The sequence below is a fragment of the Chionomys nivalis genome, chromosome 3 (genome assembly GCF_950005125.1).
Source record: "Chionomys nivalis chromosome 3, mChiNiv1.1, whole genome shotgun sequence".
NCBI classification, from domain to species: Eukaryota; Metazoa; Chordata; class Mammalia; order Rodentia; family Cricetidae; genus Chionomys; species Chionomys nivalis.
This window is the reverse complement of record NC_080088.1, coordinates 3,637,001-3,662,903: the sequence shown is the minus strand read 5'-3', so window position 1 is coordinate 3,662,903 and position 25,903 is coordinate 3,637,001. Positions and strand designations below refer to the sequence as shown.

General features: G+C 48.9%; 1 protein-coding gene and 1 non-coding gene across 7 annotated transcripts in view; one reads left to right on the top strand and one right to left on the bottom strand.

Annotated features, from left to right (window-relative positions):
* The window catches only part of Kcnj6 (potassium inwardly rectifying channel subfamily J member 6), a 242,512-nt gene that overhangs the window by 76,748 nt on the left and 139,861 nt on the right, over window positions 1-25,903 (bottom strand). For all 6 annotated transcript variants that reach the window (XR_009056810.1, XM_057764126.1, XM_057764130.1 and 3 more), the window contains one exon: window positions 8,564-9,484. Coding sequence is in view for 5 of the 6 variants with exons in the window: in XM_057764126.1 (XP_057620109.1) it covers window positions 8,564-9,484 (921 nt within the window). In the remaining variant the exon portion in view is untranslated. The remainder of the gene's footprint in view (window positions 1-8,563; window positions 9,485-25,903) is intronic.
* On the top strand, window positions 24,853-24,958 carry LOC130872364 (U6 spliceosomal RNA). Its single transcript, XR_009056960.1, has one exon. It is a non-coding gene; the product is annotated as a U6 spliceosomal RNA (small nuclear RNA).

The following is a 25,903-nucleotide window of genomic DNA, read 5'->3' as shown; positions in this document are numbered from 1 at the left end:
GTGTGAAGGTGTGTACAGAGGCCAGAGATCAACCTTGGCTGTCATCCCTCAGGAGCCAGACAGGTCTTCTCCTTGGGACTAGTCATCACGCTGATTTGGTGATCCCCAGGAGTCACCCCCCCTCCGCCATCTCCACACCCCAGCTCTGAGGTGAGAAGCATGGGCCACCACCATCCCTGGCTTTTTATATGGAAGCTAGAGATCCAGGTCAGGTCTTCAAGCACTTCACAGACCAAGCTTCTCTCCCAGCCCTCCCCCATGTTTGCAGGAGTCATGTTAGGTCTCTTACAATGCTTTGCTTTTGAAAGAGGATGTAGGCAATCGTAAGTCTTGGTGTGGGCACTCCACAGCGTCAGCCTCACACAGGGAGCCCTGGGTTGAAGATGGGCTTACCCTGTTCTGGGGCAGTGCCATTGGTTTATTGATTGCCAAAGCTACTTCTGGGATAGCTGATGTCAAGAGAGTATCTTTGAACGAAATTGTGCATTGAAGAGTTGAGCCTCACACTGAAAGAACAAGGAGAGGTGGTTTTCTCTGTGTATGGAAGTGGGATTCTGATGTTCCTACAAGTCTCTCTGTAAAGACTCAACAGAATGTCCATCTCTGCAGGTTCTGACCTTTGAGATGTTCCTACAAGTCTCTCCATAGAGACATAACAGAATGTCCTTCTCCGCAGAGCTATCCACCTGAAGGCTTAGCATTTCAGATCTTATCATTTAGCTTTTCCCCAAGATCAGGTAACTGAGCTCACAACTCTTAAAAGAAAAACAACAAAACAAAACAAAACAAAAAACAAACGGAGATAATGTCTTGCCTGGGGTGGAATAAATGTGAACTAAAGTTTGGGCATCGTGAGGGCTCTACCTACTGCCCTGGGAAGAGCCTATGAGAGAGAGCTGCTAGATCAGCCCTCCACCCTGTTATCCTTCAAACTCTGAATTTCATATCCTCTCCGACAGAGCAGACTGGCATTTTGATTACAGCAAATAAAAGCAGTTCTTGAGATGGGCCCAAGCCTCAGCAGCACCAGGGCTTCCCAGGGCGTTCTTACAGACATCACTTAATTTCGATTTCGGAACTGCCACACAACAACACATCTTGTTTAGATACATGGTTGGTACAAATCTCATCAGGGATTTTAAAGAGAATTGATTAAGTTGGGAAACCAACAAAGGAACCTTCAAGAAAAACTGAGGGGAAAAGGTGAGAGCACATGGATTGGTGACTGAATTTTACACATTTAAATATGAACTTATTGTTCTGGGCATGTTTCTCTGCAGAAGTGCATGAAACACAGCACTGAAGACTCCCAGAGACGAGCTGAGAGAGTTCACATCCACATCAGCCCTGCGAGCCCCAGAGACCTTCCCTGCAAGCGGCTGCTTAACCTCAGCCACGCCATTGCTTTGGACTTGAAACCTTCATTTCCTAATCCTTCATGGAGAACTGGGTGAAGACTTTATCTCAAAAGTCCCGTGGTCTGTGATATGATTTGTGCTTACAGTCTTTCCACATGAACACGTCATGAGGGATGGAACAGCTCTCTTCTCCCGTCTCCTGGGCTCGCTGGCCTCCCTTGTAACACAAGCAGCAGTTTCTGCTTCCTGGTCCATGCACTGCCCTTTGTTACCCAGGAGGAACTGATTCTGGAGGTCTTGGAGCTACCTCATAAATACGTTAATATATGTGGTGGTTTGAAAGAAAATGGCCCCCAAAGGGAATGGCACTATTAGGAGGTGTGGCCTCATTGGAGTAGGTGTGGCCTTGTTGGAGGAAGTGTGTCACTGGGAAGGTGGCCTTTGAGGTCTTTTCTTCACTGTGTGTCACAGTGGACTTCCTGTTGCCTGTGTATCAAGATGGAAGAACTCTCAGCTCCAGCACCACGTCTGCCGGCATGCCATTGTGCTCCCTGTTATGATGATAATGGATTGAACCTCTGAAACTTTAAGCAAGCCAACCCAATTAAATGTTTTCCCTATAAGTGTTGCTGTGGTAACGGAATCTCTTCACGGCAATAAAAGCCCTAAGACAACATATAAACATATTTTGGTATAGAATTTGCATAGAACCCCACACATATCTGTCCATATGTTAAATATTCCCTCGACTGCTTATAATATCCCACAAAATGTCAATGGCACAAAAATAGCATCTATACTGCCTGGTGTGTAATAATAGCAAAAAATTCCCTATATGTTCAGTACAGATACATTTTTTTCTTAAATACTTTTAATCACTGTGTACTGACTCTTTAAATTGCAGGGCCTGCAGACATGGAAAAACTGACATGGGGTGGTGTCTAGTTAGCCCCTTCCTGTGTCCCATTTTCTCCAATTTTCTATTCAGCGTCTAAACCTTGCATAAGTTCTCTTTGCTGGGAAAAGCTTACAGAGAAGAAAAAAAAATCACAGATGAAAAAAGAAAAGTAAAAGACTGAAGGGTGGAAAGAGACCTTACCCAACCACACGGAATTAACCTTGTTTGAATCTGCATGTGTACGCGTGTACACACACACGCACATGCATATTCATAGCACAAATGCGGGACAACGTCTGGTGCTTGTCCTTATTGCCTATCTTGTTTGAGACAGGTCTTTTTGATGTTTTTCTACTGTATAGAGTAGACTGGCTGGTCCTCCAGCCTCCAGATCCGGGAATTCTCCCCTCTCCCATGGAGAGCCCTGGCAGTAACAATGCACACCACCACACCCAGCCTCATGTATGTTATGAAGATCTGAACTCTGGTCCGCACACTTGCATGGAAAGCACTTTATCGCCTGGGGCCGTGCCCCTCACGCTCATGGTTTTATTAAAAATGAGTCCTGTGCCAGAGAATTCGCTTAGTGGGAAAGGTGTTTGCTACCGAAGCTGATAACCTGACTCCTGTACTCTGGGACCTACACGGTGGAGAGAGAATCAACACACATAAATTGTCCTCTGATTCTACACCTATGCTGTTGCATACACACTGCCTAGCCCCATCAATCAACCAATCTAGTCAACCAAACCAAATAAAGTCCTTATCTTTTGCAAGAAAGGATTAACATTTATGGTTAAAATCCTGCAACGCTGGCGAATCTGACAACGCAAACAAAGCATGTTCAGTTCTGAATTGGCAATTATCACAACCAAATGACATGTACCCAGGGAGTCATGATGGAGGAATTACTTTTATTTAATGAAAAAAACTGCTTGGCCCTGATAGGACAGAGAATTAGGTAGGCGGAGTAGACAGAACAGAATGCTGGGAGAAAGAAACCGAGTCAGAGAGTTGCCATGATTCTCCCACTCCAGACAGACGCAGGTTAAGATCTGCCCTGGTAAGCCAGCTCATGGTGCTACACAGAATATTAGAAATGGGTTAGATCAATATGTAAGAGCTAGCCAATAAGAGGCCGAAACTAATGGGCCAGGCAGTGATTAAAAGAATACAGTTTCCGTGTAATTATTTCAGGGCATAAGCTAGCCATGCGGCGGCTGGGTGCCGGGGACGCAGCCCTGCCGCTTTTATTACAACAGAGTCATGATATTGTTTGGTCTCTTTTCTCTATCAGTTGTATGGTTTTCAGAATAAAAAGTGTAAAGTCGAAACCTAGAGAGGCTTAGTGGATGCTTGCGCCACCGAGGCGCACACTTGGGGCTGGAGGGGCACCCAGGTGCCCCTTGGGAGTTGGGGCCACTGAGGCTCACACTCGGGGCTGGGGGGCACCGAAGCACCCACTCAGGGGTGGGGGGAACCGAGACACACCCTCGGGGGTGGGGGGAACCCAGACACACGCTTGGGGTTAGGGGGCACCGAGGCTCACACTTGGGGTAGGGGCACCGAGGCGCACGCTCGGGGGTGGGGGCACCGAGGCACACGCTCGGGGGTAGGGGGCACCGAGGCTCACGCTCGGGGGTAGGGGCATGGAGGCGCACGCTCGGGGGTGGGGAACCGAGGCTCACACTTGGGGGTAGGGGCACGGAGGCGCACGCTCGGGGGTGGGGGGAACCCAGGCTCACATTCAGGGGTGGGGGGCACCGAGGCTCACACTCAGGGGTGGGGGGCACCGAGGCACACACTCGGGGCTGGGGCAGGCTGCCTGCATAATCTCTGGGGGTAAATATGGAAGTTCAATCAGAAAGGCTCCAGTGCGGCATTGGTTGGCCCAGGGCCCGGTGCTGGGTGGCTGTCATCTAGCTGCGAGGCCCATGTGCCCTCTATAAATATCAGTCTGGATGAATGCGCTACTATTTTAACGCATCTTTGCCACAGCTGCTGAGCGTGTTTGTTTACGTAGCTAAGAAACCTTCTGTAAACACCACTACCTCAAAATTGCCCATGTGTCGGGGACATAAAGGCCCTTCAAAAATATATTTGCAGATGACACAGAGCCAGCTCTGGGGTGTCTGGGTGGCTGAAGCCAGAATTTTCCAGGGTTTGATTTATGTTCAAAAATAGAATCACATGACTGGAAGGTTCCCGAGAGGTCACCACAGCCACCCCTCTGACTGAGGCAGGGCCAGGACAAAACAGTCCTTGGAGAATGCGTGCCTGTCCTTTATGGTGTCAGTCTGATTGACGGGATCCCTTCAAGGCACCGAGGATAGACAAGGTTTGCCTCCTGCCTCCGAAGGGCTTTCTTTCAGTCCCTGTCTCTGAAGATAGGTTCTCCCGTGTCCCATGTTGGCCTGGGGTCTACTGTGTCACTGTGGATGACCTTGAACGTCTGATCTCTCTGCCTTCACTGTAGGAGTGTTGGGGTTATGGGTGTGTGGTTTTATGTGTTGCTGGGGTACAGCCCAGAGCCTCTAGTATGATAGCCACATGGGCCACAACCCATGACTTTTGATTTCGTTTTCTGAGATGGAATTGGAGTTGTAGTGCAGCTGGTATTGGAACATGAAGTTCCCACAAAGTGATCACTGTCTGTGCTGCCCCCAAGGTCTGTTCCCCGAGCTGAGTTCCCAGAGACCCCAGACCTTGGTGCCTAGGACTGCAGAATACACGACTGTCAGGGTCACCAGGAACCTATGTTGCACATTATGGAAAGGGTGTGCTGATGGTCCAGAATACACGACTGTCAGGGTCACCAGCAACCTGTGGCGCACATTATGGAAAGGGTGTGCTGATGGTCCAGAATACACGACTGTCAGGGTTACCAGGAACCTGTGGCGCACATTATGGAAAGGGTGTGCTGATGGTCCAGGCCCAGAGAAGAAGTGACGTGGCATGTTCTGCCGCAAATGGGACATACATCACCCCATGAATCAGATCCCCTGCAACTGAAGTTACAGATGGCTGTGAGCCACTGTGTGGGTGTCGGGAAGAATTGAACTTGGGTCTATGGAAGAGCCGGAAGAGCCGTCAGTTCTCCTAACTACTGGGCCTCCCTGACCCAGCGGGACAATCCTGAGAGCGGTCGCTCCGGCTCTCGACTTCCAGCCCTGCGCTCCAGGGAATAATCGGGTCCTTCTCCATCTGTTCTCCTCCAGTTTGCCCCTTTTCCTCTTTCTGTGGCTTTGAAACATTGAAACTTTTTTTTCCTTTCCTTAAATTTTTCCCTCCTTTTTATTGCCCATAAATCCCAGCTGTGGTCTTAATTTCCAAAGAAGGTGTCCTGTTGAGGTTTAAGAACTCACTTCTTGGGCGGGAGGGTGGTGGGTGGTACCTAGCTGTATGAAACCCATGTGGACAGGACCAAGACATGTATCTCCAGCTTCTGGACACCTCCAGAATGTTCTAGAAAACCCTTCCTCTAGTAACCAGAAACTGTATATATGCATATATATGTAGCAATCTATCATATAATATATTCACAATATATTTACTATATAAAAATAATTTATTATAAAACATATTCACAATATATTATATAATATATTTTAATTATATATGGCATATTAAAATGTATACTAAAAAAGAGAATCAACAGTGGTTGTGTTTTCTCAGGAATGGTAGAGAGTTTGTTATTTCTGCTGGCAACTACCCAGGTGTGGCTAAGAACTCTCAGAGAGGCCAGGATGCTCCTAGGCAGCTATCACGGTTCATTATCATAAAAAGGATGCTTCCCCCCCCCATAGTCTTGTTCCATACACGCTGTCATCAGGAAGACAAGGTCTGCCCTGGGGACAGTGCAAAAATGATTTTCTTGCTCGGATTCATTTATATTTTGAGACTGGGCTTGGGTGGGAGGGAGTGTATGCCGAACTCGGCGGCTGTTGTTGGAGACGGGGCTAGCATCGGGAGCCAGAGGCTTGGATTTCTGTGTGCACAGTCAAGGAATAGGAAGATCCCCCAATGGACTATCCTCAAGTCTGCCCAGGGGCAGGGGACCTCTGGGATGGTCAGCACATGCTGTGTGACTACATGTCAGCACATGTCTGTGACTACAGACACCACTAGGGGGGTTCTGAGTCCCTGTGCTCTGCCAGGGTGTAGAGGTTCGGGTCCCTTTGAAAGCAACAGTGTTCCCTATTCAAGGGGCACCATCTCTCATTTCTGTCCTCACTGCCCTTGCTCCGTCCACTCTCCTCTCCTACTTCATTCTCTTCCCTCTCTCCTCTCCTCCCCTTCCTCCTCTCTCTTCGTCTTCTTTTCTTTTCCTCCCTCACGCTCTCTTCCCCTTTCTCCTCTCTCTTTCCCCTCTGCTCCAATCAATGGCTACCTCAGGAGAACATAAAAACCTCAAGCCCAAGGTGCTGATAGCCCTGTTGCTATCTGCAGTTTCTATTTAGAATTTTACATCAGCCAGCCAATGTTCCAGTTCAAAATACAGACCCAAGTCTTTTAGGACCCAAGAACTTGTGACTCAGAAGGAAGCAGCAGTCTTTCCCATCCCGGTGCTGGCTGGAGATGCTCCCTCGAGAGAGTCAGTTTCTCACTCCTTTTTGCACACCAGACTTAGAGGACTGTGCCTGGCTCCAGGGATGCGAGAGAAACACAAAGCTGTCTCTCATATCCAGAGGGCATTGTCCCAGGACTCCCCAAAGATACCCAGGTCTTCAAATGCTCAAGTCCCTCTTACAGAATAGCTGTGTCTTCATAGACATTACCCTCACTCACATGCTTTAGGTCATCTTGGATTGCCGATAATACCTAATACAACATAAATATCATGCAAACATTTGTACTGTATTATTTAGTAAATGATGGCAAGAAACAGGAAAACATCCGATACTAAATGCTAGTGCCCCACCATGGTGGGTGGAACTCATGAATACGGGCCCCTTAGATGCAGAGAGCCAAGTGTATTTTGTTATTCTTTAAAATCCTCTTGTTCTGTGGGAAGGGGTGTGCTGGACCACAGAGACTCCACATTTTCAGTTTGCTGAAATTTAAAAACTTATTGGAAAATTTCCGTCACCCCCATAAGAACATTTTTTGTAGGAATTGTGACTTTGCCTCCTGTTGGTGCAGGGGAGACAGAAGCAAGGGACCAGAGATTTTTCCTTTGGAAAAGAATCCCAGGTTAATGAAGACTTGGGCCAGCTCACAGACTGTACATTTTCCCGTGACAATGGACAACGTAGAGTTTGAGGCTGGAAGCTTCCAAACACGGGACGGTTTGTGTGTCGGGGGTGGGAGTGGGGGAGGATCTGTGTAGTAAGGACTCGGAACTCTGCAGAGTTGGTGAACGGGATTGGATTTATATACTTTCTGGGAGGTTTGCAGCTCTGCTCGGGGCTTTTGACTTGTGCACACTATCAGTGAATATGGGCAGAACCCACTTGGCTCCCAGAACGTGTAACTTAGGTGTGAGCAAAGACGAGCGGAAGCCTAGTTTCCTGAACCCTGAGAACAGACTCTCTTCCCACAGACTCGTGACCAGCGCTGACTGCCAAAGATCTGCAGGGTTACCAGGAGCAAGGTCTGCAGCGTTACCTGGAACAAGTCTTTAGTTCTTAGTATGATGTCTACTGAGGGCTGGGCGGGTCAAGTGTGGAGAGATACCTAACACAGGGGAGAAATGAACAATCCTATGGGTTTTATGAACAAGGGCCAAAGAAGGGGTGAAATTAGCAGTTATGTTAAGTCGTTTTTTCTCACTTTTTTTGAAAGGTCTAACTCTTACTGTTTGACCTGCTAACAAATAGCTACAAATATTTCAATGAGAAACATTTTAAAATCATTCAAAATGAGTATTGAACACAGATCAAAATCAAAATCTGGAAATTTAAGAAATCATTATTTTGCTTTCTAAATGGCTTTTATAAAGGTAAGTGTGGTAGAGAATAGCCTAGCAGCTTAGAGCACTGGCTGCTCTTGCAGAGGACTTTAACTCAGTTTCCCAGCAACCACATGGTGCCTCACAACTGTTTTTAACTCTAGTTATAGGGAATTTGGCGCCCTCTTCTGGCCTCCATGGGCACCATGCATGTACATGGTACACATACATACATGCAGGCAAAACATTCATACACACAAATATAAAAGGAACATATTGTAAAATTAAGAAAGCTGAAAATTGAAATGGCTAAACATGTCTGAGCGCGTACTTACGATTACAGGATGCATAGACACAGCATTTCCCGCCGGAGAGTTTCAGCAGAACGCACTTCTGACGGGCTGGGGCGTGACTTACCTGTGGCTTCCACCATTCCCTCCAGGATGACCACAATCTCCAGTTCCTCTTTAGGGAGCTGTGCTTTGGAGATCTCCCAGAAGGGACTCTGCTGGTTAATCTCGTGGCTAATAATCAAAGGCGACACTAGAAAGAGACGGTCATCCCCGGTGTAGTAGCCCACGTTGATGTCCGTCTGGTTGAGGGGGATGAACTCCCCCTCTGAAGTCTGTTTGGACTTGATCAGCTTGGCTCGGATGGAAGCCTCCACAATGTGCGAATTCCTCAGGTCCCCTACCCGAAACATCAGGCAGAGCTTCCCATCCCGCATGGAGATCACTGCGTGCGTGGAAAAGACCAGGGTCTCTGCCCTCTTCTTGGGTTGGGATATTTTCACAAACATGCATCCTACCATGAATGCATTGACAATGGACCCCAACACGGATTGGATTAAGAGGAGGATGATTCCCTCGGGGCACTTGTCCGTGATGACCCGGTAGCCATAACCGATGGTGGTTTCTGTCTCTATTGAGAACAAAAAAGCAGAGACAAACCCGTTGAGGTTGGTGACGCAGGGAGTCCACGAAGGGTCCTCTATGTGGTCCATATCTCCTCGGATGTACGCAATTAGCCACCAGATCATTCCAAAGAAGAGCCATGTCACTGTGTAGACCATGACGAAAATCAACAGGTTGAATCTCCACTTGAGGTCCACGAGGGTGGTGAAGATGTCCGTCAGGTATCGGTAGGTCTCCCTCACGTTGCCATGGTGGACGTTACACTTCCCATCCTTCCTCACGTACCTCTGGATTTTTCTTTTGGTCCTGTCTCGGCTGATGTGTCTTGGCAGGTCGTCTCTGGCCTGCTTAGGCAACTTTGGCTGATGAATGGCCACCGGGCTCTCCACATCCTGGTCCATGGAATCGCCTTCCAGGACATTCGCTGGCAGTTTGAAGAAAAGAGAAGAGAGTTCAAATGAAAGGCTATTTTATTTTATTTTATTTTATTTTATTTTATTGTAGCTGATAGACTCACACACTACCTATGGCAGGAAACCCAAATACCACTTTTGCACTTAGGAACCAGGTTAACAAAGCCATTTTCACTCAGCCCCATCTGGACAGGTCATTGGTTGATTTGCACTTCTGGGTGCCGAGATCTAGCATGGGCTGGGACTTTGCCACCCAGTGCACCAGGGTGAAGCTCAGTGCTGTGACTTTGGGCCTTTGCTAGCAGCTTCCACTGCATCCGCTCCCTGGTGGCATGTCTCCTGACTCTGCCTGGTGAAGCATGGGAGAGGTGGTATCTCGGGATTCAGACAGCCCTGGCTCTGTCACACACCAGTATGAATGCTCAGTGCTGCTGTGAACTGAACGGTGATGTCCCCAGACATTGGTGAAGCCTGAACCTCCAGTATGACTATCTTTAGGGATTGACGCTTCTGATAGTTAATCTGGTCAATTTGATTAGATTTAGAATTACCATGGAAACACATCTCTGGTTATATCTCTAAGGACGTTTCCAGAAAGATTCAACTGAGGAGCAGAGATCTGCCCTGAACGTGGGCACCATTCTCATGGACTGAGACCCATACTGAATCAGAAGGAGAAAGGAGAAAGCAAACAAATGTCAGCATTTGTCTCCCTCTGCTTCCTGAGAGGGGTGCAAGTTCAGCGTCACCAACCATTGAACACTCCTGCCACCATGCCTTCAGACTTGGAGCCCAAACAACCTTCCTTCAAGAAGTTGCCTTTCTCCAGTGTTCTCTGCCTCAGCGATGAGATAGTTACAAATACAAGACTTGGAGGAGGTGGTTGCAGGGTGAGCAGGGTCTAATCTCATACGACTCCTGTCTTTAGAAGGTGAGACACAGGAATACACATGAGCAAGTGGAAGGCCACGTAGAATGAAAGGCACCATCTCAGAGCGAGAGAGACAGAGAGACAGAGGGAGAGACAGACAGAGAGAGACAGAGAGCAGCAGAGAGACAGAGATATCTCCAGAAACCATCCCTGCACACAACTTGAGCCTTGGTTTCCAGCCTCCAAAGCAGAACGGAAAGACAATGACTATCTACTGTCTGTTCCAGCAGCTTGAACTGGCACATACATGATCCAAATTCACACCTTCAGTTCCTCCATTCACAAAATGCCCATTGGACCAACTCATGGGGTTGTCACAAGGGGAAATGAAACCTCACTGGTGTCACGGACTACGTGGCATGCCATCAAAATTCCTGGTGTAATAAACGGCCTCTTTATTACTCTTTGTATTTAGGGCAAGAATTTCAAACAAGTCCTTTAAAGTATTGCTCAAATTTTAGGGCTTAACCACTTTCCTGGGAAGGGTGCATGCCTTCTCCTTTCACGGTTGACTGGGCGCCAAGGTTAAAAAGGAAGCGTGGAGAAGTGTTCTCTCTCCATGTGGTCACACATTCGGTTCGCTTTCTGCTCCAGCCTTGAGCATCTGTACCGTGGCATGTAGAGTTCTTTCTTTCTGATGGCCTTTGTGAAGAATGTACCAGTTAGCAATGCATTAGGAAAGCTCCCTGAGCTGCTGAGCGCAGAGGGAATTTTAGCAGGGGCTCTGCTATTAAATGCATAGAAACCGCGATCTACGGCGACTTGTTTAGTCAGTGACTTCAGACCCGCTAAAAGTTTGATGAGCTCTTTCTCCCCCCAGGCTTTCGTGCTGGTCCTTCAGTTGAGCTAGGCAGTTGCTCTGTGGTGGTGGTGGGGCTGAGTTTTCCTCTTGGTTCAAGGAGAAGTGAGGTCTAGGGACAAACCATCACCCATTTAAATAAGAAAACAGCCAGGGCTGGGACTTGGTACCCTCTTAACTTACTAATCAGCCTTGCCTGTGGTTGGTGAGTCACCTTTAAAATCAATTGCACGCATCTGTTTCTCAGTTTCTACCCAAGGAAGCACCCGATCTATAGAGCCTACTGTGCGATAGGATAGCCTGTCCTTTAGATCGTTGGCTTCGATGAGCCTTCGATTGGTAAGCAAGAAAATTTGCTGCCTCCATCAGAATTGATGCAGGGGCTGGAGTGGAGAAGTAGGGAGGGCCACAGGTGGATAAGATATGTAAGTGGGGCCCTACCCCACCCCCTGCCAAAGCCTTTATGTAGGAGCGCGCTTTTGTTCCTGGGGGTTCCCCGAGCTCTTTTTCTCCTCTTTCCTCAGTGGTTTTTAAATAGGATCCATCTGGGTGACAACTGAGATCAAACCATGACAGTCTGGGAAGTGGAAGGAGAGGGTTTGTATATCCGCTACCCCTCAACAGCCTCCTGGGTATTTTATACCTTGCTACCCTGAGGAGGGAAGAGAGCCCGAGGGGAAGCCGCTTTCCTCTAGTTTTTTGACTTGGAGGTTTTGCTGCAGCTGCGGGTGTTCATCGTGAACTGAGGGACCTCTCTGAAAGGCTGAGGAGTTGATGACGCTCTGAGGTTATCGGCTGACTTCTTGGGGTGAGGTCCACATTTCCATCCTCTTGGCATTCAGGGCTCAGAAGGGTAGAGATGACCAACGGCAGACAAACTCTGATCCCCAGCTTGTTGCCTTTGTAATCCCTTGTTTTAATCATTTTTCTCACTTCTGTGGCAAAATACCTCGCAAAAGCGGCTCAAGGGAGGAGGGTTTTCTTGGCTTGCAGTTTGAGTGGACAGTCCTTCATGGCAGCAGGAGCTGGCGGCAGCTGATTGCACTGTTATCAGGGAGCAGGAAGATGAGAGCTCATGCCAGTTCTGTTCTCCCTCTTATCGAGTTTCACGTCAGCTGCTTTCTTAGATGATCTGAACCCATGAGATGGTGTGGCCCAGATTTAGGATGGGTGTTTCTACCCTAATTAACCAAGTCCAGAAACCCCAGAGACTTGTCTTCTAACTGGTTCTAGATCCTATCAAGTTGACTGTATTACCCATCACCCCTATTGGAAGCTCAGTGTCCTTTTCCTCTGTGTCCCTTCCTGTGCTCTCAGTACCTTGTCATAAACACCAGAGCAAAGACTGGAGTGTTTATAGAGCAGGAACCCCTTACAACTAGACCGAGCTCAAACGTGGGATTTGAGAGAGCTAATAAACATGACCAACAAACACAAGAAGCAACAGCTACTGAACGAAGAGCCAGATCCATCCAGTAGGTTCCCTTGCTTGTGGCTAACTTAAACCCCACTCGCTGGGAGGGTTGCTTGTAGTCCCGCTCATTTCGGTAGCACCTCCGTGACTGGATTCTGGAAAGAGTTGCCTCCGTGTTGTCTCAGGAACTTCCAAAGCCCCACTAGACACTGCAGACACCTGAAGAAAGCTAACGGAGGACACGAGGCTTCAATTCTCTAGTATGCCATTCTGAGTCCTCTGATCAGACTCTGTATCTCCTGGTCATCTGAGAAATGTCAGGACTGAGGCTATAACTCAGAGCCCACCAAGAATAAGGCTAAGATGTTCATATGTCAGAGGAAAAAACAAACCGTTTAAGATCACGTCCATAATTCGTTGATAAGGACCTAACATTGGGTGCCTCACCCTCAGGTCAATGAAGGCTTGCTGGGCCCTGTGTTGACAGTCTGGTCACCTCTGCTCGGTGTTGCCTCCCTCTGGATTGAGTCAGACAGTTCCGGCTGAGGTCGCAATAAAGAAGCTGTTGCTAGTCCACGCCTTGGCTTCATTTCTACTGTTCCTGCGCCACAGAGGCCTGCTACCTGGTGTCCAGGTGACCTCAGTAACGGAGTCATGCCCCATTTAGAGTGAGACGTGACTTCAGGACCAATATTTTTTTTTTTTTTTTTTTTTTCGAGACAGGGTTTCTCTGCGGCTTTGGAGCCTGTCCTGGAACTAGCTCTGTAGACCAGGCTGGTCTTGAACTCACAGAGATCCGCCTGCCTCTGCTTCCCAAGTGCTGGGATTAAAGGCGTGCGCCACCACCGCCCGGCAGGACCAATGTTTTAAACAGTAGGCATGACCCCTTCTTATATCTTTGCCTCTTCTATGGGGGAGGGGTAATACAGAAGTCAAGTGGTGAAGGAACCCAGGTCCTGAACATTGTGACCCTGCATCTGTCTAGGAACAAGAAGAACCAGGGATGTGATTGCCCATTATCCTCTGGCTCTCTTATGAAGTTCCCCCAGTTTCATAGCCAGGAACACACGATGCCTCTGAGAAGACAGCAGAGTTACCAGTCAGGGAAGCAGTAGAGATTGGAGGGACACAGGAAGAAAGGGGGAGACGGAAGGCAGGTGTTTGCAAGAGTCAGTGTGTGGGTCACTGAGTGCTGTGGTTGGTAGCGGGAAAGTCTAGATACTTGCACGGCTTCAGTGACTTAACAAACAAGCAAAGGCCTCCCTGGAAATGTGACGAGAAGGTGGTCTTAGTGGCATTGCTTCATTTGAGGCCATAGCTGCTGGCCGCATGCACCATGGAAAGATGGGGAGTGGGCAGAACAGCACAGAGCTGAAAGAAAAAGTCCAAGAGGACAATACTGGGGAAGTGGAAGACCTTGGGTGCCCAGGAAGGGAGAAATCAGCCAGGAGAACACAGCGTGGGGTGGGCTAGATGGCGGGACCAGCAGCAGCAGGGCTTCCAGACAGCCTCTGTGACATCACAGGAATCACGGCCAGAGAGAAAGGGCCCTTCCAGCTGTGAGCTGTGAGCAGTTCCCCTGGTCCCCGTGCAGATGTGTTCGGGGAGTTTTGGAAGGGAATTGGTCTCATTCTCTCGCAATGCACGTGTGAACTTGAGGGACGGTCTGAATGACGTTTCTAGAGCATTCCAAGCTGTGTGGCAGCACAAGCTGCCGCTGTTGGGGAATGTTTCTTCTGCATCTTTGCACAGCCCAGGACACACACAGCATCTTATGAGCTATGGTAATTTAAGTGAGAAATGCCCCCACAGGCTCACGTGTTTGAACACTTGGTTCCCAGGTATTGGCGCTGTTTGGGGAGGCGTTGGGACCTTAGGAGGTGCAGGTTTGCTGGAAGAAGTCCATCACTGGGGATAGCTTGGAGTTTGAGTTTGGATACTCTGGCTTCACTTCTCTCTCTAGGCTTCCAAGGTGTGGATGAAGTATGGATCTTTCTGCAGGCCTCAGGCTCCTGCTGCCAAGGGGTGTGGGAACTTGCTGAGAGCGTGATTGGATGATCGGACTTGCAGGAGGAGGGCACCTTTGTCTGTGTGTCTGTGTTTGTGTGTGTGTTTGTGTGTGGGGGAGTCAATGAGCATCAGGACAGGATGCACATACTTCCCCCCACCCGGTTGGCCCAGTTACAGTAGTTCAGGCAGTGGCCACAGCCTGTGGCGATGCGGGCTCATTTTCTGTTGAACACGCTTTGCTAGATGAAAAGATAGACGTCCCACAGAATGGAGCGAGTGTGTTCCAACCATGCCTTCCACAGGGCATTGGTAGCTAGGAGATATGAGGAACTCCTACATCTGAAAAACCAGAACCAATCCATTCAGAAATGGGTGAAGCTCTGGAGAATGTATTCTAAGGAAGGTGCACAAAGGGCCGGTAAACCCATGAACTACATTCAGGATTGCTGGGCCTTAGAAAAATGCAAATCAAAACCACAATTAGATACCAATTCATACACATTACAAAGGCATATATATATGGAAGAAAAAGGAAAATTATAAGTATTTGTGAGATGTGGAGATGGGGCCTGGATACATTGCTGATGGGAATGGAAGAGCCTGCAGCCACCGTGGAAGACAGTATGTCACTTGCTCAAAAAGTTAAACCTGATAAAACTGGAGAGACGGCTCAGCAGAAGAGCGACTGAGCCAGGGCTGGGGGGAGCTAGAAGCAAAAGAGCCTTGGCGGGAAGCTGGGTGGGGCCTGCAGTACAGGTGCAGGGCCAGCAAACAGTACACAGGGGTCTCACCCAGCACATCCTGGGGACAGCAATGACCGCTTGGACCGAGAAGAAACCCTTCCCTCTTTATACATCACAGTGAATTCTAGACGGATCGAGGGTCTGGATGGAAATTATAAAACTACAGCAGGGAGTGCAGAAGACGCTGTTTTCACAAGTAGCACAGGAGCTGAGAAGCCCCCTTTAAGGCCACATTGAAAATCCAGGAGCTACGGTCAAAACCCGGTTTTCTGACAACATAAAAATTCAAATGTCTGTTAAAAAACATAAGAGGACAAACAGGAGAAATATCTACAGAATGCAATGTGCATGCTCCTACTTAAGAAAGCACAGCCAACCAGCCAGAAAGGTGGATTAAGTGTTCTGAGAGAAGAAAAACACAGCGCCAGAAGCTCAGGGCTTGCTGGTCAACCATAGTGAAGCAAATGCAATGCAAATAAGATAACACTAAAAAAAGCAAGCAAGGGGTTGGAGAGATGGCTCAGAGGTTAAGAGCCCTGGTTGCTTTTCCAAAGGTCTCAGGTTCAATTCTCAGCACTCACATGGCAGTTCACAACTGTCTGTAGCTCCAGTTCAGGGGATCTGTCATCCTCACAGAGACATACAGAGATATATGCAGGCAAAACCCCAATGTACATAATAAATAAATAAATAAAATAAGCAAACCAAGATTAACCATGAATCGAGTATGCTAACCCAATGTCTGTCAACAGCTCTCACTGGTGTGGATAGCATCAAGGGAGTGTTATGTGGTCGTATCTAATGCTACCCTTATGTTACCGTCTTTCAGGGTCTGCAGCTGGTCATCTTTCCAAGGTGACTGACATTTAAAGTCACCACTGCTGCCTCCCAGAACACTATCACCACTCCTTGGTCTTGCAACATGAGCCTCTGGCCTTGGCAGCAGGACTTGGCCCATGCAGCATGCCCCTAGCACCATGCCTGAATGAGGGCCATGCGTTCATTGACCTAGCCAACGGTTCATGCCACAGTACTATGGGGAAAGGCAGAATCAGAAACGTGCGCCCACTTTGCATGTGTTGTCTTCTTAAAATAGCACGTGTGTGTTTGTGAACATGTGTTGTATGTTCATAGAAAAATGTTCTTCAAAATATGAATTTTGATCCATTTCTGAGCTGTAAGTTTGTGTGGGTGTTTCTACTTTCTCTGTCAATTTTTCTATATTTAAGTCTTTCTCTTAATATGTTTCTTTCACTTAAAAGTATCAGTGGGAAACATGTTTGTTCTGAATTTATCATCTCAAACATGTGTTGTATAGACACCAAGGCAACTCATTGGCCTTGGCGATCCGTACTCACTGGTGAGGGCTGAGCAGTGTCTCCTCCACGTTTGCTCCTGCTCAGTTCCCAGAAATGCGGTCTTGCTCAGTAAAGGGCTTTGGGGGAATTCATTAGCTTAAGGGACAAGCTGGAGTTCACTGGGTTAGGTCAGGGGCTACACCTAATTAGACTTCTCCTAAGGGACGGAACACACCAGAGTATAGAGCTGCTTGCTTGATGAAGGAGGTGGAGAGCTGTCAGACTGGTTAAAACAAGTCAATACTGCGAACATCCAACCCCTTCTTCCAGCTTGCCAAGAGAGGGGCTCTGCTTACACCGTGGCTTTGAACTCTGGCCCCCAGAACTCTGAGAAAATGGGTTTCTGTGACTTTAAATGTCTCAGTTCATGGCACGTTTACTGTGGTCTTCCCAGGAAGTCAACACAAGGAGGTTTCTATGGAGTAGCAGGTCTGAGCCAGGTTGTCCTTGGTTACAGAGTGAGCAGCTTGAGCCAAGAAGGGGTGGTGACCACGGTGTAACAAGAGGCAGAGAAAGCTGGAGGGGATCTGACCAGTGAGGAACTTGTGTGTGTAAGCACAAACGTGGGCCTTGAGTGCTTGTGAAGGAGAGATCCCTGGGTCTACTCACCAGCTGAGACAGCCTAGGCGGAGAGCTGGCATTTGGGAAGGGGATTGTTTGGTAGAAGAAGTAACTGATAGATATTAAAATCAAACAGTACCACAGCACACAGGAAAGCTAGACAGGGGTGAGGGGTGGGCGTCTGCCAGAGAGGCAGCGATGGCTAGCGGTATGGGGCACTGGGACACTGGGAACATTTCCCTCAGGCTTTGTACCCTAAAGGAACCTCATGTTGGCCCTGTTCAGGGAGTGACTTTCACAGTCACAGCAGCACTGGGCTATTCCCTGAGCCCCTAGGTGGAGTGGACCTAGCGAGCAGCTTAGCACATGGTAGAGTGCTAGTCAATCTTTGGGAGGAGGTACACCTGACACATGGCTGAGCCTGGGGGATAGTGTGCAAACTGAGAGATGTTAGCTGTAAGAGAACAAACACGGATGAGTCCATCACACCAGACACAGCCCTGAGCAACGTTCACCTCAGAGACAGAGAGCGGCATGGTGGGTGTTGGGGAGCTGCTGTCTCAACGAGCACAGAGGTTCTGTTTGGGAAAACGAAAAAGATCCGGAGGGGGTGGCATAGGGCATGAGCACACTTGAGTGGCACCCGCAGAAATGGCAAAAGTGGGGCTGGAGCGAAGGCTCAGCTAGTGAAGAGTGTGCCAAGGTCAGACACAGCTTTGAAAGACAAAACAGAACTGGGAATGGTGGTGCCTGAGTGTCAGCCCAGCTCTCAGCACTGGGGAGACATGGCGATCCCTTTGACCAGTGGCCTAGCTGAGTCAGTGACCTCCAGGTTCACCGACATTAAGTCGTAAGATGGAGAGTGATCTAGAGGACACCTGGCAGTGTCCTTTGGTGTCCATGTGGCACGCGACACATCGCACGCACACCTGTACACCCAAGTATACATAGGAACGTGCTCATGTACAAAAATGTTTACAATGGTAAGTTTTGTATTCTACAAGGGAAGTGGTGTTAAAAAAAGAAATAGCTACAGAAGGCAAGCTTCACTGGTGGGGTGGGTTCCTGTCTCACTCCAGAGAAGGACAGAACTGTGACCCTAAAGAGGGGAGAGGGGGGCCTGCCTCTGGGCATCTAGTAAATGTTCTCAGGGTAAGGGAGATACACAGGTCCTGTGGAGAGAGGGAGAGAGACACCCCTCTCCTCCTTGACCCAGCCACCTGTGGAACTGAGACTCCCTGAGCTGTGTTTATAGTCCCCTGAGCTCTCAACAGTTCCTCCTCAGCATCCTTATCTGGGATCTTACCCTGCAGGGTCTGGTGATAATGCTTGTCACTTGTCCTTTGTGTCTGCTGTGTGAAGGTGACGCGGCTTTTAAGAGTGTTCTGCACCTTGAGCTTGGGTGACCTCTGCAGACGATTGTAATCAGAAGTCTAGACAGAGGCTGGAGTTTGAAGTCACAGGTGTGTGTGAAGAAAAGAGGTCCTGTCTCTGCAGGCGGGAGCTTGTGACAGTCGCTGGAGGGCCAAGGGGCCTGTTAGAGACTTTGCTTGGGGGTCCCGTGATGCTAATGTAGATTTAGAATGTCTAGTACCCCAGTTGTAAGGTTAGAGTACTCATGTTGGCTTTGTGAAGTGTACAGTGTCATTGCCTGAGGGAGGTAAATGACAGCTCATCTTGGGCTGGAGGCAGGAGGTGGACTCCCAGTCATTTTTCTTTGAATGTCACCTCAGAAATCAGACTGCAGCAAGAACCGTTGGGAGCCTTGCGATTGTTCAAGTTGTCATTGCCCGGCCTAGGGGAGCGAGAAAACCCAACCCAGGTGTTTATCTTGTCAGCCACAGGGTCACAGGCCCACATCTGCTCAGAGGAAGGACGCCTTGGACCGCCTGAGGGAGAGCTGGCAGCCTTTCTAGAGCTGTGGGCCTCAGTTAGAGTTCCCTTCTCCTCTGTTATTCAGAATGCAGGAAGTGAGGCCCCAGGCAACCAGGCGGTGGAGTTTCCTGGGATCCAGTGTGCACAGTGTGTAATCACCACCTTCCTGTGTTTTAGAAGTGGAGGCTGCTGCAGGCTTGTTTTCTCCCTGGGGTCTGCGGTGTTGGTGGCTTTCTTCTGAGTGCAAGAAGGCCAGCCCAGCTGAATCTCTCTCTCTCTCTCTCTCTCTCTGTGTGTGTGTGTCTGTGTGTCTGTGTGTATGTGTGTGTGTGTGTGTATCAACCTGGGGCACCTTAGTTGTTCCCTGACACTGGGACCCGCGCCTTTAAGAAGACTGGGGTGTGTGTATGTGCCCACCCACTGGAAACATTAAACGGCACAGTGTATGTGGGTAGGCACAGGCTAGCATGCCAGGCTGACCCAAAGGGAGCCATGTTCTGCTAGCTGTGTGTCTGCTCAGACCATGTCTGCCTCTGAGTCTGACATGGAACTTTCTCCGACTCACTCTGGAAGTGCCAGCTCTTGTGAGCCGAGGTTGATTAAACTCCTGTTGGCAGCATCCGGGTACATAGTGAGTTCCAGGCCAGCTTGGGTTGTGTGTATGAAGACCCTGCCTCCAAAAACCGAAACAAAAGTCCTACACCGAAGAGTGACCATGAGAAATAAACGAATCACCAAATACAGACTTGAACACACGGTGGCAATCTGTGTCCTAGGAGGGCACCATTTGTAAGTAGAATAGCCACTATTTTTATAAATTCAACATTGCCCTGGAAATTGTGTGAAATCCAGAAACAGTCTAAGACACAGATGGGAAGACCCATCTGGGAGAGCAGAGTGGGGCCTGGTGACACAGAACTTGCACAAAGTCCCGTGTGGTAGTGTTCCACGCTGTGGATGAGAGCCCACGAATGTTCTAGCACATAAAAAAAACCAGTCCGCAGTAGCTCGAGCCATGGGTGAAGGCTTCATGAAGGAAGAAGTGGGGAATGACTCACTTGAGGAGGAGGAGGAGAAAGACAGCCTTGACCAAACATCTATTCCACATCAAATACCAGATGGGCCCAGCAGTCCGCAGGAAAGATGACCCGCCAACACATGAGGAGGGAGCTATGTAAGGTTCAGGCGTTTGCTTGAGCTAACACAGATCAAGTCTGGTGGAGATGAGTGCAGCTCTGAGGTCATGTGGCCTCGTTTGGCAGTGCAAATTCTTTCCCTTGTAACGCTGAAGATAGGTGAGAGGAAGTGTGTTTGTACATGTGTGCATACGTGAGTATATGTGTGGATGAGCGCGTATGAGTTTATGCGTGGGTATGTGTGTGTTTGAGTGTGTGTGTTTGCATGTGTGCATATGTGAGTGTGTATGTATGTATGAGAATGTGTGCCTATCCGAGTGCATGTGTTTGCATGTGTGAGAATGTATGCATATGTGTGTACATGTGTGAGAATGTGTGAGTATCTGAGTGCATGTGTTTGCATGTGTGAGAATGTGTACATGTATGAGTATTGCTTATGTGAGAATGTATGCATATATGTGTGCATGTATGAGAATGTATACATGTCTGAGTATATGTGTTTGCATGTGCGAGAATGTGTGCATATCTGAGTGTGTATGTTTGCATGTACAAGATTGTGTGCATATGTGAGTGTATATATATTTGAGAATATATGTATATGTGATGATACATGTGTATGTGTGAGAATGCTAACATATGTGAGTGTATGTATGTGTATATGTGTGCATGAATGTATATATGTGTGTGAAAGTTAGAATTACGTGAGTGTACATGTATGCGTACTTGTGTATTATGTACATACATGTGCCTATATGTGAGACTGTTATGTGAGTATATGTATATATACATATATGTGGTTGTGTATATGAATATATGTATTTGTGTGTGTGCATACATACATACTTGTGTGTCTGCACAATGAGAAGAATCTTGATTCTTTTCTATCTCATCAGAGTAAGGACCCTGAACTTGGCAGCTTCATGAGTTTCTTGAGTCATTCTAATCCTTGACATGTCATGTGGAGGGCACACGTGGATGTGAGGTAGCTCTGGCACCCAGCGTGGGGCTGTACAACTAGAACTAGCCCAGTCAGGCACAGGGTGTGCTTACAGACATGTGGAGTACCCACATATTGAGGGGGACAAGGAACTGTCCCAGAGGCGAATGGAAGGGGATGTGCACACATTTGAAATATCCACGGAGGGCTCAGGATGAGCAGAGGGAGAAGGAGGAGGAGGATTGATCCGGAAAAGGAGGAGGTGCTGTTGGCTGCCAGGGCCCCAGTCAGAAGGCCAGGGTGGGCATCTGACTGAGAAAAGGCCCTGGGATTGGCACCCAGGGAAACACTGGAGGCCTGCATAGGATGATCAGGGCAAGACGGTGATGCCCATGGTGCTTCAAGTAGAGGAAGATGGCAGAGTGATTGCTGGGGACAGCAAACCCAGAGCTGGTTTTCCAGATGATGTGTAATGATGGCAACGGAGTGTTTCTATCGGACGGCGGGGTCTCAAGAGCCAGGAAGGAAGTACAGGGATGTCAGAATTGCCCTCAGAGAGAACAGCCCCTCCCTGCCTGTAGAAGGTGCTCCGGCTCCTCACCAAGATGGAGACAGCCATTAGATCCTCCGTCTTTCCATTGGTGGACTGGGTCGTCGGCTCCAGACACAGTGTGGTGGGATGTGTGAGTGTGAGCTGTTTACTGCAGCCTCGCATGTTTGAACACTTGAATCCCTGCTGGTGATGGAGCCTTAAATGGACCTCTCGCTGGAGGAAGTGACTAACTGGGGGCAGGCCTGGAGGCTGGAGTCTGGCATTGCCTCCTGTCCGCTTAGCTTTCTGACTACTTGGGCTTCCTGGCTTTCCCTGTGATGAACTGATCTCCTCCGACCGACAGCCACCATAGCCCTTCCCACTTCTTGGTAGTTTGGTCATAGGGACAAGAGGAGCTGGTAGTCCTCCAGCTTGAGGAGGCCACGAGAGTGGAGAAACGCTGCCCGAGTGCCGCATACCGCGGCCCCGGTCTGTGCTCTATGCGCTAGACCCCAGTTCGCGAGCTTCGGAAAGGGCTGGAGGTTGAGAATACTGACGCAGAGACAGACCGACACACAGACCTTCCAACACTGGTACCAAAAGCCCTTCTTTAATAGCACCATGGAGGCTTAAATACACTGCAGTCAATGGCCAACAGGTGAAAATCCCATCCTCTGATTCTCTAAGCTAGGCACAGCTTCTAGTAACTTCAATTAGAAGGCTCTAGACAGGGAAGAGCAGCTGAAGGTCAGGACTCATTAGTACCAACACCGAGAGCCTCTACTTCCTGGGAGGCTCACCCTGCCAAGGAGGACCCGAGGGTGGGAAGCAAAGGGAGAAGATTCCAGATCACCTTGTCTAAATGTGGCTGTTGGGGATGGGGTCAGTTTTCGGCAGTGAGATCGGTTTAGGCTTGCTCCAGTTTTACCACACCTGGTTTCTCAACTCAGAGACTAAGAGCAGTGAGCCAGAATTCCAACTCAGAATCCCCACTTCCCACAGACCCCTGCCAGTCACTCCACTGAGCAAGTGGAAGATTGGAAGATTGGATTTCATCTCCTCTGTTGCTGCCCTTCTGCTAATCACAGGAACTGTGTGCTTCAGAGAGGGAAGAAAGGGCCCGGGGTCAGACACTCAGGGCAGCTTCTGGGTGATGGAGGGTTCTAGAACACTGTGCCCAGGACTAAGCACCTGTTGGGGGCTCTGCCTGAGGCAGTACAGAGAAGAGAGCCAGGCGCACTGGGGAGTCCAGAGTTATCCTCTCTGTTCTCATGATAATTTGCTTAATTTTTCAAGAAATTCTTTATGTCCCAGAATGTCTTCCCAGTGGTCTCCACTTACTGTCATGCTGTGCCCAGAACAGGAGTCCACACATTTGATCAGATGAAAGTTGACCTGCTCCTCTGTGAAGGACTGAGTCCCCTGAAGGAATTTCTATGATCACACTGATTCCTACATCAGTAAAGCAGAATCACTTTTACTTCAGTGTGGTTTGATTTCCCAAGGACTGTGGCTGGAAAGGTAAGAGGCCTAGCATTTTGCACCCCATTAAGTTCTCCCGTTGTTCAGGAAGACTCTGCTGTGGGTGTCCCAAGTGACAGGTGTCCACAGCAATCCCTGCCTGTTGGCTTTAGCCCTCAGAAACTCCACATCCTCCACCTGGGGTGGGCATAGCTGAACAGTGTGGATGGGACAGTCTGGGGCTGAGAACTCAACTCTTTACATTGTCACTGGCTCCTGACTTTGGCCACTGGTCTAACTTCTCTGCATCCATGCCCTCTCTCCCAGTGATTGTTAATGCGTGGCCTACCCAGGTTGGTGCAGCAGAATTGTCTGTATTCTGTCAATCATGTTTTAAATAAACGCTGATTGGCCACTAGACAGGCAGGATGTATAGGTGGAACAACCAGACAGGAAGTAGAGGCGGAGCAAGGAGAATAGGAGAATTCTGGGAAGCAGGAAGCTCCTTTGAGAGTCCTGCCCAGACCACGGAAGAAGCAAGATGTGACCTGCCCCCAATGCAAAAGGTACCGAGCCATGTGGCTAACGTAGATAAGAATAATGGGTTAATGTAGTTATAAGAGCTAATAAGAAGCCCGAGCTAATGGGCCAATTCATTTATAATTTTATGGAGACCTCTATGTGATTTTCTTTGGGACTTGCCGACTGTGGGAACTGGGCAGGACAGAAACCCCAATGAGCAGGCCCTCATACTAATACCAGGTGGCTTCTACTTTAAATAAGTTTCTCTGCAGTAGACACTTGGTGTGTTTCCGGAGGGTTTAAGTTATGTCTCCCTGTTTTCGGTATTGGAAATGGGAAGCTGGACCTTCACATAGGCTGTACGAGCTCCCTCCACTCAGTCACATCGCTAGACCACTCCTTCACTTTGAAACATTTGAGACAGGATGTCACCAAACTGACCAGGCTGTTCCTGAACTCAGTCTGCAGCTCCAGGCTGACCTCACACTTCTGCTCCTCTAGCTCTCCGTCTTCCTGAAGAGCTGAATTACAGGACTGTGTTGTCAGGCATGACTTGTGTTTTATTTTCTCTATAAAGCAAACGGAATGTCTTGAGTGGTGTCCTCATGAGGCTTCAGCAGTCCTGGGAGCCATCCAGCGGGGTCCTGTGGGACCTGTGCTTCGTGGAGGAGACTCTTGTCCTTGGCCGGTAGGGCTTCCACAGGGCCCTTCCTTCCTCCCGGCCTCTCTCCACTGGGGAATGGTACACATCCTAGCAGGCCTACCTCTGCTCTTTCCAGGCTGGAGTCTGCCAGAGCCAGCAGGATCAGAGCAGTTCTAATCCCCCAGCTTCATCTTCTACGGCCTCGGGCCTGGTTCCCTTCTTTCATTGGATCACTGTGCTGGGCCCTCACACTCCCTGGATAGACAGACAGAATCTCTAGGCTGGGCATGGCTCCTGGTTTTCCTTTTTGCCAAGGACCTGGGCACTACTGTTCTTGAGCCACCTTTTCCAGGTGGGGATGCTTCTTTAATAATACGTAGTGGTCCCTTGGGGAGGTGGGGCCTGGTGTGACGGCTTAACACCCAGGAGCTTTCTGTGCAGGCGCAAAAGCCTGTGTGGCCTGCTTCAGGAGCTCATATACTAAGATTGCAATGACACAAAGGGGATCAGAATGGTCCCCACACAAGGATGGCATGCAAATTTGCAAAGCATTCCATAGTTTTACACATAAAAATTTAAAACAGCTGGGCGGTGGTGGCTCACGCCTTTAATCCCAGCACTCGGGAGGCAGAGGCAGGCGGATCTCTGTGAGTTCGAGGCCAGCCTGGTCTACAAGAGCTAGTTCCAGGACAGAAACCAAAAATTAAAAATTAAAAATTTAAAACAGTCTGTAAAACAAGCAAACGACAGTAAAAATCCAAAGTCAAACATGGCTGTGCTGCTTGTGGTCCCAGCGCTGGTGGGGGTAGATAGTAGAATGCTTGGGGCTCTCTGACCACCAGTCCCGGCATAGGCACGGCCCCCAAACACAAATACAGACATACACGCAAAACAGCAAGTGGTGAGAGCCTCTCTTAGGGATGGTTTGAGAGGTTCCCACTGGAGTGAATGGAGGCCTCTGCAGGTTCATCTGAGTGGGAAGTTGCTGCGGCCTCAGAGGGGTCTGGGTTCCACAGAGGAGCAAGTGAGATGGGAGGGATCCTTAGACTCCATGGAAACCTTGCCCACCCCTGGAAGACTTCAGAAAGTGGGCTAAATAGAGGGCTGGGCCAGTGGATGCCCTGGGGGAAGGGCCCACAGGGGACAGTTCAGGCTCTCAGCTGGTGACCAGCTCTCCAAATTCCCTGTTTCACAGTCCACAGTCTCCAGTTTGTGCACACTCATTCCTACACCACACTAGATCAAATCCTAGAAGCAAGGACTGTGGATGGAGCCTGTTTGGGCGCCGGTGGAGGGTTGGGAGTGGAGAAGGGAAGCAGGGATAGGGAGTAAGAAACGCTGCCTGCTCTGTCTCCCTGTGACAGAGTTCTAAAACATGTCAGTTTGGAGAAGTGTGATGAGAAACTCTCTTTATTTATGAGGCTTCCTTTGTTTCCCCAGCGTTCCCCAAGCTCTTTTGAGGGCAGCAAAACCTGTGCACATCTTTGACGGGTTGTGGAGTGAGTGAT